This window comes from Chironomus tepperi, unplaced genomic scaffold (assembly GCF_022539635.2).
Source record: "Chironomus tepperi strain 1889 unplaced genomic scaffold, CSIRO-AGI_Ctep_v1 contig_73, whole genome shotgun sequence".
Classification (NCBI taxonomy): Eukaryota; Metazoa; Arthropoda; class Insecta; order Diptera; family Chironomidae; genus Chironomus; species Chironomus tepperi.
The window spans coordinates 517,483-533,097 of record NW_027226195.1 but is presented as its reverse complement, the minus strand read 5'-3'; the positions used below and the strand labels follow the sequence as shown (position 1 = coordinate 533,097).

General features: G+C 30.9%; 2 protein-coding genes across 9 annotated transcripts in view; one reads left to right on the top strand and one right to left on the bottom strand.

Annotated features, from left to right (window-relative positions):
* The window catches only part of lap (phosphatidylinositol-binding clathrin assembly protein lap), a 29,989-nt gene that overhangs the window by 9,051 nt on the left and 5,323 nt on the right, over nt 1-15,615 (bottom strand). For 2 of the 8 annotated variants that reach the window (XM_070653820.1, XM_070653826.1), the window contains exons 2-10: nt 5,749-5,891; nt 5,599-5,674; nt 4,997-5,017; nt 4,627-4,851; nt 4,001-4,194; nt 3,787-3,926; nt 2,505-2,670; nt 2,198-2,432; nt 1,366-1,479 (exon numbers count right to left, since the gene is read on the bottom strand). In XM_070653820.1, coding sequence (XP_070509921.1) covers nt 1,366-1,479; nt 2,198-2,432; nt 2,505-2,670; nt 3,787-3,926; nt 4,001-4,194; nt 4,627-4,851; nt 4,997-5,017; nt 5,599-5,674; nt 5,749-5,891 — 1,314 coding nt within the window. The remainder of the gene's footprint in view (nt 1-1,365; nt 1,480-2,197; nt 2,433-2,504; nt 2,671-3,786; nt 3,927-4,000; nt 4,195-4,626; nt 4,852-4,996; nt 5,018-5,598; nt 5,675-5,748; nt 5,892-15,615) is intronic. The other 6 variants (XM_070653821.1, XM_070653824.1, XM_070653825.1 and 3 more) reach the window with 6 other exon arrangements.
* On the top strand, nt 6,387-9,381 carry Hsc70-5 (Heat shock protein 70 cognate 5). Its single transcript, XM_070653704.1, has 5 exons — nt 6,387-6,595; nt 6,681-6,718; nt 6,879-7,457; nt 7,520-8,765; nt 8,831-9,381. Exons 1-5 carry the CDS (start codon nt 6,506-6,508, stop codon nt 8,903-8,905), a joined length of 2,028 nt encoding a protein of 675 aa, XP_070509805.1. The 5' UTR covers nt 6,387-6,505; the 3' UTR covers nt 8,906-9,381.

The following is a 15,615-nucleotide window of genomic DNA, read 5'->3' as shown; positions in this document are numbered from 1 at the left end:
AACATACGATTATTTATAGTATTTCCTAAAGTATGCAAACTTTGCTTTGTGGTACACAACATAAAGTTTGTAGATCGTTGCTTTGAGCTTTTAAAATTTCTTAGACAGAAGAAATCAAGTTCAAGTGGAACAAATAGCAATAAATTGGTTTAAAGTGACCAAATTTAGTTAAAATCGGATTTATCGATTCCGCACTTTTAAGTGAAATTTACTGCAATTTGTTAATCGATTCCTAGAATCAGAGTTTGAAATCCACTTGGATTTTATATCGAAAAGTCAACTCGAGTCGATTCTACTTCATATAAAATTTAATTCGACTTCAACCTTTGCCTAAAACTTTGAATTTATATTACTGTATAAATGTCAAGTTCTGGTCGATTAATCCCAGCCTGTTTCTCTAAAGGAAATTTAAAGCAACATGGCAAATACGAAAAATGACGTAAACAGAGCTTATTCCAATAGACTAGCAGACGATACAGACTTCAAAACAAGACGAATTCATATAATAATCTTGATAGATGACTAAAATTTTCTACACATTCCGTCAACACATCTCCATCAAATCCTTTCAACATCTGGTATATTAATTTATGATTGATGATGATATTTTGCATATTTGTCGTGAATTCAATGGAGCTTTAAGTAAGTTTTTTTTTTCTAGGTTCTAAAAATGCTTATTTTGTTCCTCAATTGAATTTCAAATCTTTAAATCTCACTTTTTGGAAGGAATGAAAAAAATTGGATTCAAAAGTCACAAAAAATGGGAAAAGTCTAGAGTTGATATAGAGTTAAGGACTAAGTTCTGTAGCTACTTAATATGAGATTAACTAAGTTTAGTACTGGAAGAATTTATGGATTTTTTAGGACGATTTTTGTTGGAACTTTAAGTGTTAATTTTGATAATTAAGTGACAAAATGAGGAAAATTTGGAAAAATTGTGTCAATTAGGATTAATGATATTTGAGAATATCCAACAAAAATGCCCCAAAGTTGTGAATTGAGTAAAATTAGGGTTAGTCTGACAATTTTGACGATCAAAATTTAAGTTTTGTGTCATTCTAATCATCAAAAATTGCCCACAAACTTAAATTTCACTCAAGTGTATTTCATGCAATCTTTAAAAAAATTGTGTAACTCTCAATGTGTTTTAGAGGACGTGAAAATCCATTCCATTCAATACAATTACCGAGTTATTAAATTAACTATTAATTACTTTTACAGGGGAAAATTAGGAATTAAAATAAATTTGTTATTTCTGTACAAGTCTCAATTAATGCACAGCAAATAAGTTAAGTTTATAGTTAAAAATAGGAAAACATATAAAAAATGAGAAGTTCTTAATGTGTTGTTGTCAACATTACATACCAACTGGCTCACTATTTCCAAAAACTGAGGAGAAATTACTTTCGCTAACAAATGCAGTCGAATGATTTTGTGTTTGTGATGAAGGAGCAGTTTGTGTCGCAAGTCCATTAAATCCTAGAAATTATATATTTTTTTTGATGTCATGAATTTAAATTCTCAATTATTTTGTTTTATGGAAAATTTTTCTTTGCTGCCCCATGTGATTTTATTTTATTTAGCCGAACTGATTGAAATGAGCTACTTATTTACTTATGTGAATCATTATGTGTGATTAAAATGATAATAAATTAAAATCATAAGTATAAAATTCAATAAATTAATTCAAACAATTTAAAATAAAGAATAAGAATTTAGAAAGGGAAAAATTCAAAGAAAAATTTTGAGTTGAAAATTCTTAAGTTGGAATTAAAAATACGTTAAAATTTAAAAATTTGAAAACCATACAACAGTTTTGCTTCATAGGGATTCGTAAGGTTTTGAAACATTTTGGTATTCTTCAACAATTCAAAGGATTTTAAATCAATTTTATTGTCCTAGAACATTTAAGTCTACAAACCAAAAGGATCAAAAACCATACAAATACAAAATTCAGGAGATCATTAAATTTCTCAAAAATGTCTGAAAATTTCACAATTCCAGAATTATTAAATGAAAAATCACTTTTATCAAATAAAACCATACAATTCCTTAGCAATTCAAAAACATTTGTAAGGTTCTCAAATTCATCCAAATAAAAAGATTCAACTCATTAATAATTAATAATATATCTTTTTCCACAAATTATCATAATTATTTCAAAATAGGAAACATAAAAGCTCAAAACAGATCTTACCATTGCTCATCCATTGATTTGGTACAGGTTGCTGTTGCTGTGGTGGGGCTGGTGCACCAAACATATCAGCAAATGGATTTCCTAATTGCAATAAATCATCTAATGCATTTGATGGCTGTGCTGGTTGTGCAACAGCACCGTCAGCTGGTCCAAATAAGTCAACAATATTTCCTGATGACGCTGGCGGTGATGCTAAGAATGGATTTGTTGCGGTCGGTGAACCAACTTTTGACTGCTTTGAAATTAGAAATGGAATGTAAGAATTAAAATCAACGGAAGTAGTTCCTTTAAATTAGCAGATAAAAACCTTGTATTGATTCATTGCAGCTTCCTCCTCAGCCAATGCTTGAGCTTTCATACCTTCATCAATACCATTTGTATGTTGATCAAATTTAGCCGATGCAGCAGCAGTTCCAAATGATGAGCTAGTAGAAGATAGGGCAGAAACACCGCTCTTTACGTTTTTCTGATTGCTAATTATTATTTTCGTTAGTTATTTAGTCAAATTTATCATTGTTGGATATGAGATTAAGTTAATTTTTTATATATAATTTTGTGTACATCCAAAGAATAAATTAGAGCAAGTAATAAGGATGAAACATTGCAAATAGTACAGATGGTGCAATAAAATGGGAAAGCAAACAACAAAAATGCATTTTTATAGGGGGCAAATATAAGAAAATTATAAAACATTGCAAACAGATAGTGATACATATATGATTAATTATATTGTGAATTCAGGATTAGTACAAAAATGTGTTAGTTATTGGGAGGCACAAGAAAGAGAAAAAAGTTTAAAGAAAAAAAAGACAAAAAAATCAAAAATTACTATAAAGAAAAATCTATTTTTGTATGTAAATTGTAACTATAATGAAATGGTCTCATTAGTCTCAAGATAATGACGTCATCTAGGTCTAGAAACTATCGAGAAATAAATAGAGAAAGAGACTCAGTACTAGCATTTGAGTTTTGAGGTGCTACTGTATTGTAAAGAAAATTTAAATAAAATTGAGAATGTTTATGGAATTTCATGGATTTATGAGTGGACATGGATGCAGCAATGATCTTGTGAAGCTGCAGTTTCACAGGAAGCTGTCTCTGTCCTCAATTGGAACTTACAGAATGTAAAATGAGAAATTATTGTTCAAGCCGTTATTTAAAATTTCAAATTTTGAACTCTTTTGAACTTGAAAATTTCAAAAAAATTATTACGGTTCAATTTTGAATTTTCTTTGACCGTTAAATTTTCAATTGTGTCAAATTTCCAAATGACACCATTTCCAAAATGAGTGGAATCATGAAATCAATTCGGTCAAATTCTCAAATAAATCCATTCCAATTGTTCCGATCATGAAACCACACAAAACATCCTCAAAATTCTAAGAATGAAAATTTTCTCTCAACAATTTTGAAATTCTAAATTTTTCACATGAAAATAATAAAAAATCATCCAATTTCTAATCGAATAGCATCAATCAATCTACTTAAAGGTTTTGTTTGTCAAAAAAATCAAACTAAATCTGTGTGTCTTTCTGTGTAATAATTTCGTGTCTGATAAATTTTTCACGATGCATCCTGAAAATTTATACCTTGCTGTCTGCGTTGGGGTATTTGCGGCAGATGAAGTCTTCTTTCCTTCAAGTGTATTTAAATGTTGCTCAAGTGCATCTAATAATGAACTTGGTGCTTTTGTTAAATCCGGAATATCACCTTTGTCAATACCAATGTTCTGGAATTTTTGATTTTTAATTTGACAAATTGTCTCTAAAATGAATTTAATTAAATTAACTACACAAAATTTACCTCTGCAACTTTCAAAAACTCTCCAACACGATCCATACGAGTTAAGAATTTCTTATACAAGTCCAATGCATCACGACATTGCTTCTTATTCATATCGAAATATTTCTCCAATAAATTGATAATGGCATCATTATAGCAAGCAAATAAGCGAATCAAATCACGGAATAAGAGCATGAAGCACATATTAATGACACCTATAAAAAATAAAATAAAATAAATAATTCAATGAATGATCTGAATTTAAATTGATAGATTATCAGATAGATTGAATTGAGAGAAATCAGAAGGTGTAAATTGCGGAGATTTGGATGTTATTCAACGAAACAGAAATAAATATAGGCATTCAATAAACATCGAGCAATTTAATGGAATTTTTCGCTTCTCTTTCCTCAGTCAAATTCCTTAGAAATTCTTGTTTGATCTGATTATATCTCAATTCTTATTTCTCTTGAGGAATGTTCAATACTGGTACAAATTGTCTGATTTAATCCAAATTGAATAGAATCAAATGAATTTAAAAAATTAACGGTCAAAAATTATTCAAAAAATTTGGATTTTTTCCAGCCGTTATTTTTCAAATATTTTTTGACCGTTGACAATTTCAAAGGATATTGCAATTTACTAACCATTTGTCAAATCATTTGCCGTACAATCAAATTCCAGTAGAGCATCAAGCTGTTGCTGTAATATTGGAAGAGTCTTTAATAGCTTATCAGTATTCATTGTGCGAAGTGATCCTTCTTCCTTTCCACGTTTAATTTTACAAAAATCGAAAGCATTCGCACGATAAGAAAGTGATTTCTCGTTCAAATATTTCGCATAGCGTCTTATGAATGGCGACATATCGTATCCTGTAGATTAATAGAGATAAATATGTTGTGTTATTGTGTACATAAATAAGATTATTTTTTTGGGTAAATCCTTCACCAAAATAATAAATATAATAAAAATAATAAAATTATGTATCAGATATGAATTTTTGTTACGAAAACTTACCAACACGTGCTCCCACAGCACCTTGATATAATTTATATGACAAATTATGTTATTAATATGATAAAATATTGTTTATATCATAAGTATGGAATATGTTTGGGGATAGAAAGGAGAAAAAGAGAAAAAAAGCAAAAAATAAAAATTTAATTAGTAATTGACTACCAATAAGGTCATTTTGTCAACAAAATTATTAGATATTGAAGACATTTTTCTAAATTAGTAAAAAAGCAGAAAATTAGTCAATGGTAATTACAGCATTAACATGCATAATCACGCTACTTTAAAGACTTTGCGTACCAATGGAATCTTATAAGATTACATTCTTGTTAGATTCTACTACCAAAATATTGTTCAATAACCAAATTAAAAAATTAACGGTTTTCAAAAATTTGAATTTTTATCCAAAGTTCAAATATAACAAACTTTTAGTTTTTGAATTTTCGCTTCAATGATGCGAATTTTCAAAATTCAACCGTTAAAATTGAACAAAAAATTTTAAATTTCCTCTTTCCGTTACAAACCAATACTTTGACCATTTCTACATTCCATTGATACACGCACAATTTTACAGCATAGACTTTAATGTTTCACATATAATTTACCTTGCACTCCACTTTTATCAAGGAAATTACCCAAGTTGAATGATGAATTACTTGATGCTAAATATTGAATGAATCTCTGCAGACAACAAAAGAAATTTTTTTAATTAATTTCCCGTACAACATCATTATCATATTAAATCCCAAACATACTTCATTTCCATAAGCAAGCAAGTGATGTGTTGTGATGAGAGCTTTATATACCACGACCCAATTAGCATTCTGTGATCTTTCTACCAAGAGATTTGCAAGGCTGGGAATTGAGACATTTGGCTCATTTGTACAATGGACTAAGTCTGTAAAAATAGAAAAAAATAAGTAAATTTGCGTGTCATATTTAAAAATAGAAAATATTGATGGATGTGAATATCTAGTAAAGTACGGCATGGATGTTGCGTAATCTAGAGGATCCTGAATTTTCTATTCTAGAATCATCGATGTAGAGATGTATAAGAATGTGCGATTGGCATGTGCGCATCTTTATTTTTGAACAGATACCGCAGAATAAGCATGTGTAAGTGTTATCAGATAAGTCAATATTCATCGACAGTTGTATAGGGATGTGTTGAATAATAAAGATTAATTAACCGAACGTTGACACCAAAGAACATAGAGTCATACTTAATTAAGTCATAATCAGTGATAATAATTTAAAAAAACATCAAAACATCAAATTTCGCAAGTAAAAATAGTCGACCATAAAAATAACGGTCAAAAAATTCAAATAAAAACTCATTTCGAACACATAATATCATTTTCGAAAATTCGAATATTACGTCACATTTATTCGAAATCGGCTTGAACCTTTCTCGATTCTTCTTATTGGAGAGAAAAAAATTGTATTTCTAGAATAACTCACGTGAAATAAAGAAGTTAAGCAAGTTAAAAGTGAATAAAATAATTAAACAAAATGTTGTCAGCTACAAAACACTTGTTGAAAAACTCAAACATCACACAAACTCTTATGAATACAAGAAATCTATCGAGTTTGATGAAAAATGTGAGTTTCTTTGGTTAATTTTCATGATTATAACTTATCATGTCATTTTTGTGCAATATCTAATTTGTCTGCATTTACATTTTAGAACTTCAATCAATTTAATCGCTTACAATGTAGATACAAGTGAGTATTTAATGAGAAAATCAATAAATTTTTCATAATATAAGTGAAATTTTCATCATACATAAAATACTAACTGCTTCTTTTCATTTCCACAAATAATGATTCTTTACATAATCGCGACATTCCAATCGACTCGTGAAAAAAAACTGAATCATCATAGATCTGAAGGTGTTAAAGGTGCTGTCATCGGTATTGATTTAGGTACCACAAATTCATGCGTCGCAGTAATGGAAGGAAAACAGGCCAAGGTTATTGAGAATGCTGAAGGATCAAGAACAACACCATCTCATGTTGCATTTACAAAAGAAGGAGAGAGATTGGTCGGTATGCCAGCCAAACGTCAAGCTGTTACAAATTCAGCTAATACATTCTATGCTACAAAACGTCTTATTGGACGACGATTTGATGATCCAGAAATTCAAAAAGATATGAAAAATTTATCATACAAAATCGTTAAGGCATCAAATGGTGATGCATGGGTTCAAGCAATAGACGGAAAAGTTTATTCACCGTCACAGATTGGTGCATTTGTATTAATTAAAATGAAGGAAACAGCTGAAGCTTATTTAAATACTCCAGTTAAGAATGCAGTCGTTACAGTTCCAGCTTACTTCAATGATTCACAACGTCAAGCAACAAAGGATGCTGGTCAAATTTCCGGACTTAATGTTTTACGTGTCATTAATGAACCAACTGCTGCTGCCTTAGCTTACGGTATGGACAAGAGCGAAGACAAAATGTAAGTTTTGTGCCTTATCATGAAATTCCGCATACTAATATAAATCTTTAATTCCTATATAGCATTGCTGTATACGATCTCGGTGGTGGAACCTTCGATATTTCAATTCTCGAAATCCAAAAAGGCGTCTTTGAAGTCAAGTCAACAAATGGTGACACAATGTTGGGCGGTGAAGATTTTGACAATGCAATTGTTAACTTCTTGGTTGATGAATTCAAGAAGGATCAAGGAATTGACATCCGAAAGGATGTTATGGCAATGCAACGTTTAAAGGAAGCAGCCGAAAAAGCAAAATGTGAATTATCATCAGCAGTCCAAACAGACATCAATTTACCTTATCTCACAATGGATGCTAGTGGACCAAAACACATGAATCTTAAAATGACCCGCTCGAAATTGGAATCACTTGTTGGAGATCTCATCAAACGTACAATTTCACCATGCCAAAAAGCTTTATCAGATGCTGAAGTATCAAAGTCAGATATTGGTGAAGTTTTACTTGTCGGTGGTATGACACGTATGCCAAGAGTACAACAAACAGTACAAGATATTTTCGGTCGTCAACCATCACGTGCTGTTAATCCTGATGAGGCTGTTGCCGTTGGTGCTGCTGTTCAAGGTGGTGTTTTGGCTGGTGATGTTACAGATGTTCTTTTACTTGACGTCACACCATTATCACTTGGAATTGAAACACTCGGCGGTGTCTTTACAAGACTTATTACAAGAAACACAACAATTCCAACAAAGAAATCACAAGTATTCTCAACAGCAGCTGATGGACAAACACAAGTTGAAATTAAAGTACATCAAGGTGAACGTGAAATGGCATCTGATAATAAATTACTTGGTGCATTTACACTTGTTGGATTACCACCAGCACCAAGAGGTGTACCACAAATTGAAGTAACATTTGATATTGATGCAAATGGTATTGTTCATGTATCAGCTAGAGATAAGGGAACTGGCAAGGAACAACAAATTGTGATTCAATCATCAGGTGGTCTTAGTAAGGATGAAATTGAGAATATGATTAAGAATGCTGAACAGTATGCACAAGCTGATAAGGTTAAGAAAGAAAGAATTGAAGCTGTTAATCAAGCTGAATCAATAGTACATGACACAGAAGCAAAAATGGAAGAATACAAAGATCAATTGCCAAAGGAGGAATGCGATAAATTGCGAGAAGAAATTTCAAAAGTACGAACATTGCTTGCCGATAAGGAAAATGCTGATCCAGATCTCGTACGTAAAGAGACTGGTGCTCTTCAACAATCATCACTCAAACTCTTCGAAATGGCATACAAAAAGGTAAGACTTTAGGGATATATATAAATTTGAAGATTTCTAATGGATATTATTCATGAATATTTTAGATGGCATCAGAGCGTGAGAGTTCAGGAAGTAAGCCAAATGAGGAGAGCAGCGAGAAGAAGGAAGATAAGAACTAAATTTAATCAGTCATCAAATATATTTCCAGTTACTTTAACTATTGCATTAAAAATATGATACAAAGATCAGTTGGAAGAATAAAAAATTTAATTAGAATTAAAAAAAAGCTTAAAAAAAACGAGAACAATAGACGATAATAAATAACAAGAATAACTGAATCCTTCAATTTAAATCAACCATGTGTGTATGTAACTGTTTAATTTCCAAAGGATTAATATGGATGGAAATCGATTGGGAAATTGCTGGAGTCGGAAAAATGTTTTATTATAGTTAGATGACTCTACAGCCGTTCCTTAATCGATCACATATTTTTCTTTAATTTAAATAACTTTTGTTCAATTTTCTGAATGAAATTTTGTAGATGAATAGAGCGATTGAGTATGTTTAAGGAAAAACTTTTTTCTAAATATGTAAAGCATGGCTAGATGACCGAAAATAAAGTTTATCAAGTATACATAAGGAACATAAAATGAAACATTTTTTTACTGCTTACCGCTTTTTCAACAAAAAACCCTTTTCATGCCCAACTCCAATAATTTATTTATGAATGAAATAAATAAGAATTGCTTAATTTGCACAAATTGAGTGCTTTATACGGCGCTACACTTAAAGATTTGTAGGAAAGAATATATAAAAATAGTATTTGATGATTTGATTATCACGATTCTCGACTGTCGAGTCAGCTTAAACATTAAAGTCGGAAGTAAATTAGCAATTAATGTAGTTGTGCTGTTGTTATCATGACGAAAAATCACTGAAAAGTTTATCTGTGTAAATATCATAGTTGGTGGCGGTGCTGACTAATTGAAAGCTTCTAGATGTTTAATTCTGGATATAAATTGTTAACTTAATTTTATAGGCTCATGTGACAATAAATGTTTTTAACGGAAGTTCAAGATTCAAATTTTAACGAAATTTTACGTTTCAAATAAATCAACGAAAACTTAAAGTTCAAAATTTTAACGGATTTTTGAGATTCAAAGTGTTAACGAAAATTTAGGGTTCAAAGCTTTAACGAAAGTTTAAGGTTCAAATAGCTCAACCGAAAACATAAGGATCAAAATTTTAACGAAAACTAAAAGTTCAAATTTGTAACGGATATATCAGATTCAAACTTTAGCTGTAAATTTAAGATTCAAATTTCAACGAAAATCAAAAGTTCAAAATTTTAACGGATATTTATGATTTAAAATTTTTACTAAAATTTAAGGGATCAAAATTTTAACGGAACATTAGATTCAAAATTTCAACAGAAATTTAAGATTTTATCAGAAAAAATTAAATATTCAATTTTTAACGGAAAATTGAGATTGAAAATTTTATAAAATTTAAGTTTTCAGTAAATTTTTAATTTGTGACTGAGATCAAATCGTGCAGAGATTTCAGTTAATGCGATAAAAAATCATGGACGATAAAGCAAGTCAAAGCATTTTCAGCCAACACAAGCTTCCTACTTATGATAATAGCAAAAAAATCAACAATTATATTTATTATCAGTTCTCCAGAATTCCATCGGATCTATTAATAATAACAGCAGATTAAAGTGACCCCAGTAAAGATTCATTAAGTATAATTAAATTAAGCCTTAATTGCACGCATTAAAGTGAGAATCAATTAGAGAATATCAGTATCGTTTAATATATAATGGGATATAATTACGCCCGAGAGAGATATTTTTCCGAGAGATATGTACTGGAAGAGTCCCTATTAAAATAACGAATTTTAAAAATTCGAAACTTCATTTTTACGAAGCTTCATTTTTTCAACCATATCATTTTTTCGAAAAATTCTTCATATAATCTCTTATAATTTTCAAATTTTAAAAAACCGTTAATTTTTTCAAGCATTTTAATTTTCTTAAACATATATTTTACAGCTAAGTTTTCTACTTATATTGAAGAACTATGCTAATTTAATTGTTCTTAATGTGAATAAACAGTTTTATTGTAGAAAACATTAGAAACTTGATGTATAAATGCTTGAAAAAAAATCAACGGTTTTTAAAAATTTGAAAATTATAAGAGATTTGCATGAAGAATTTTTCGAAAAAATGATACGGTTGAAAAAATGAAGTGTTCGTAAAAATGAAGTTTCGAATTTTTAAAATTCGTTATTTTAATAGGGACTCGTACTGGAAAATTCAATTATAATTTTTCCTGAGTAAACAAGCACCCCATATCAATATACACAAGAGCCAAATATCCTGTGAGGCAATTAGAAGCACAGCATACGATAGGCCTAAATATTCTGAATAATTTAATTTTGTATGCAAATAAATAAACAAAAATTGGAATTAACCAAAAATAATTCATCAACAGGTTGACTTCCTCGTCTAACAATCAAGTAAATTAATAAATATAGCTATGCAAATAGATCATAGTAAACTATTGTGAATTATTGATTGGAAATTCCACTTTAAATAATTTGACCTGACTGAATCCGCTAGACAGTTCAATAAACCAAGCAAGACAATTTTTTTCGATTAATGAAAATTCCACAAAAATTTTAAAGAAAACAGCCATTTGCTTCATACATGTATGTCGGCATTATAGACTGAATGGCATGAACAATTTTATCTGATTGCATAAAAAGAAAAGAAATTCTACGTTTTAGTCATGAAATAAATGGGTACGGAATAAGAAAAGTATTGAAAAGGGTCATATATGTATTTGATTCAGAAGCCGGCTTATAGACTTTGTTGCCAGTTTGCTGGAGATTTTAACGATGTGGAGTTGAAAAAGGCTAAGATACGATTGAAAAGTTTGTGATAAAATATTAAGTGGTTCTGGATTTTGATACATTAAGTTAGCATCTACAATGGTTTTTGTTAGCATCTACAGCACTTAATTTTCCTGGCTATTGATGGCATTGAGGTATCTACATGAGCATATCTCATTGTTTATTGGCCTAGATCTAGAGTTTGTGCCTGGACTCACAGTTTATAACAAACCAGCGTACCGTGTTCGCTGGGCTACAAAATCGCCACCGGAATAGTGGCAAGATGCAAAGTTACCCTGACGGCACCGTGATGGAGTATACTGGAATCTTTTACAGCACTGCGTTAACTTAGCGACGCCGCGAACAACGATGAACCAATACAAACGACAATAGACAAGGATTGGTCAATGGAACATAAGAACACTCTATTGAGCTATCTCAGCAGTGCTAATGTGACAATACAGATCAATTGTGGTTCATGACCCAGAGATTATCAAGAATTTGTACGGTTTTTGTCCCCCAAAATCAACACCTCAACGCCCAAATATTCCCCAAAACAAAACCGATAATAAAGCATAGACAAAAAAAAATTGACGAGAACCACCGATAAATCAATTTTGAGGCATTATTACACGAAAATATAACGAAATGGAAAGAATTTTCAAGCAACAGCGTCGAAATTGAAAGCTCAAATTGATTTATAATTTTTTGGAAGTGCAACACTGAGTGATTTCGTGAGTTGCTTAATAAAAAAAGAAAACAAAAAAAGATCTGTGCAAAAAATAGTCATAAAATACAGAAATACAATCACATAGACTTGGTAACAGCCAACAAAAAATAAATATATGCTGATAAACTACTTGCTCGTCATGTGGGCGTTTCAAGTCTTATCTATTGAATTCAGAAACATGTTAATATTATTATGTATTCAAATAAGTCTCAATCAGGGTCTCAATTATGTAGCATAGAATGTACTGTAACTAAAAATTTGTCAAATCATTCTTATGTCTGTAAGTTCTCATGAACAAAGGAGGCAATTAATACATTAGTGATAAACAGTCGTTGCACCTACTATAATTATTGTATCTTGATAAGAATCACTGAGACACTTAAATGCGACACTTAATGTCGGTGTATTCTGCTGACTTTTTTTGTAATCTTTTCATGAAGTATATAGGCACGAATTCTGATTGAAATATTGTATTTATTTTGAGTTTTTGTGACTCATTTTTAAAGTTTTTAAATGGCTTTTTTGGATTTTGGAATAGAATTTCTTTAGGATACATGAATATTAAGGCAGAGAGCCAGAAGGACCAATTTCTATGCTTATTGTTTACATTTTTATAAAGTTCAAAATTTGAACCTAAATTTTTTACAAAAAATTTAAAAATTTAACGGTTTTTTGAAGATTTTTTTTTTGCTGGATTCGTTCAAGATTTACAACCTTGATTGAGTTTTAAGATGCAGCCGTAAACTACAAGCATGTGCATCCAACATACGGACCAGCTATTCATGACTAGACTCTACTTTTTAAGAATTAAATTCAAAATCAACGTACTATTCCCAATATTCTATCACAATGAACACCCAGCACAGCAACAAATTCATATTTACACACAAAATGTGCTAATTAGTTGCTGACCTAAATCAATTAACTTTAAAACTGTTTAAAACAATCAAAAAAATCCCAACAAAAACTCACTTCCATCTCACACCAAAAAGTCACCATGATCATCATCCACAACATCCCAAAAACATTAAAAATGCAAATTAAATGTCCAAAAAAACTGATCTTGTGTCCACATAAAACAAAAGAACTAGATAATAAACACACGGACTCATTATTTGTGTCAAGTGTGAAAATGTCGATGTCAAATTTTTTCAATGCCAAACACGACGAAATGAGAAGAAATAAAACCTCGAAACACAGAAACGAGAAGAAATAATAAAGAAAAAAAAAAAAGTTCATTCAATAAATGAAAGCATGTATGAATAAAAAAAAGAAGTAAAGTTTGCGCATGCTTACTAACATTTCGATCATCTGCTGTCGTAAAGCGATAGGTGACGCAAAATCATATTACTCATATTGCGAATGTCAAAGACATTTTTTTTGTTGAGCTGGATGAATGATGGGAGTTGTGCATTAGTGATGGGTAATAGATTGGAATGTCAAGAGGATTGTCTGAAGATTCTAGAAGTTTAACTGATAATGATGCAATATCAACACTGCACTGGACTTGACACCCGTCACGCCTTGACTTGAACTTGACACCCGTCATGTCTTGACCTGAACTTGACACCCGTCATGACTTGACCTGGACTTGACATCCATAATGCTTTGGCCTGAACTTGACACCCGTCATGCCTTTACCTGGACTTGACACCCCTCATGCCTTGATCTGAACTTGACACCCATCATGCGTTGACCTGAACCTGATACCCGTCATGCCTTGACCTGGAACATAACACTTGTCATGCCTTGACCTGAACTTGACACCCGTCATGCCTTGACTTGACCTTGACACCCGTCATGCCTTGATCTGAACTTGACACCCGTCATGCCTTGATCTGGACTTGACACCCGTCATACCTTGACCTGGATTTGACACTTGTCATGGCTTGACCTGGACTTGACACACGTTGTGCCTCGACCTGGACTTGATACCCGTCATGCCTTGACCTGAAATTGACATCTGTCATGCCTTGACCTGGACTTGACACCCATCATGACCCTAAAATACATTAGAACACCCTCAATAGCAAATGACACGATTTAACGTCCAAAACTAACCAGGACACCAAGTCCATGACTAAAAAGTCACCAATATCACAAAATTGCCGACGTCATAAGTGAATGACTCAACCAAGAATTTACAGTAATTTTTTTAAAACAAACTTATTTTCGTCAGGAACAACTGCGAGTTGATTTTGATACAAGCACATGATTTACTGCATACAAAAATATGAATGACTCTGAGATCACTTGCATTAAAACATTCTTCGTACAGCATTTTGTGTTGCTACATTTCCGATAAGACTTAAAATGTTGTTTAAAAATATGCAACGCTGTCGTTCAGGAAGAACGACTTTTATCAAAAAAAATTTCATTTTCTTGTTTGAAACAAGGGAAGTGCTGAATAATTCATTAGATGATAGCGATACAGTATCAATAATTGCTTACATTGTTCGGCATTAATATGATAACATTGTTTATTGATTGATATATGATTGGATGAATTCAGACCTTTAATTGTACTTCTGGGAATGTAAGTAATTAAAAGTTAACAATGAAGTTGCAATGAGCTTTGTTTTAAAATTGCTAAATTGATTATCTATGTGATTTATTTGTGGATAAGGGTTGATGTTGTAGACATTTTAGGTCAAGAACTTCAAAATATGAATTTATGAAATTTAATGGTTTTTTCAAATTTAAATTTTTAACGTTGAAACCATACAACAGTTTTATTTTGATGATCTTTATTAGAATTCATCAATGTCCAGTAATAGCAAAGAAGTGGAATAACTTCAGTTTTAAGGCTATTTTTAACAGTTTTTCTAAAAATTATTAATTTTTCTATTAGAGAATAACTTCAATTAAAAATACAAATCAGCCAAGTTTGTTCAAAACCTTTCAATTCCAAAAATTAACAAATAAACTTAGCAATTTCATTTTTAGAAAGTTTCAACAGCATTTCATTAGAATACACAAAACCTTACAATTCCATTTTTAAACCTTTCAACAGCATTCAATTCTGAAGACACAATAACCAAACAATTACAAATTTACAAACAGCCAAAACCATACAATTTTTTAGATTCTTAAAACCTTACAAATTCTTTTAAAAACCGTTAAAAAATCACAATTCTTTAAAAATCAATAACCTTCCAGCCAAGTCATTAAACATTTCCTTACAAAAGCATTTAAAGTCCCATTTTCGTTTAATGTTTACTACTCATTTTAACTATTTTTTATTCAATTCCATTAGTGTCA

Excerpts from the sequence above, each read along its gene's own strand:
- Hsc70-5 (XM_070653704.1), top strand. The coding sequence starts at position 6,506 with ATGTTGTCAGCTACAAAACACTTGTTGAAAAACTCAAACATCACACAA. Across the intron at positions 6,719-6,878 it reads CGCTTACAATGTAGATACAA|ATCTGAAGGTGTTAAAGGTG; the intron begins GTGAGTATTTAA and ends GAATCATCATAG. Across the intron at positions 8,766-8,830 it reads TCGAAATGGCATACAAAAAG|ATGGCATCAGAGCGTGAGAG; the intron begins GTAAGACTTTAG and ends TGAATATTTTAG.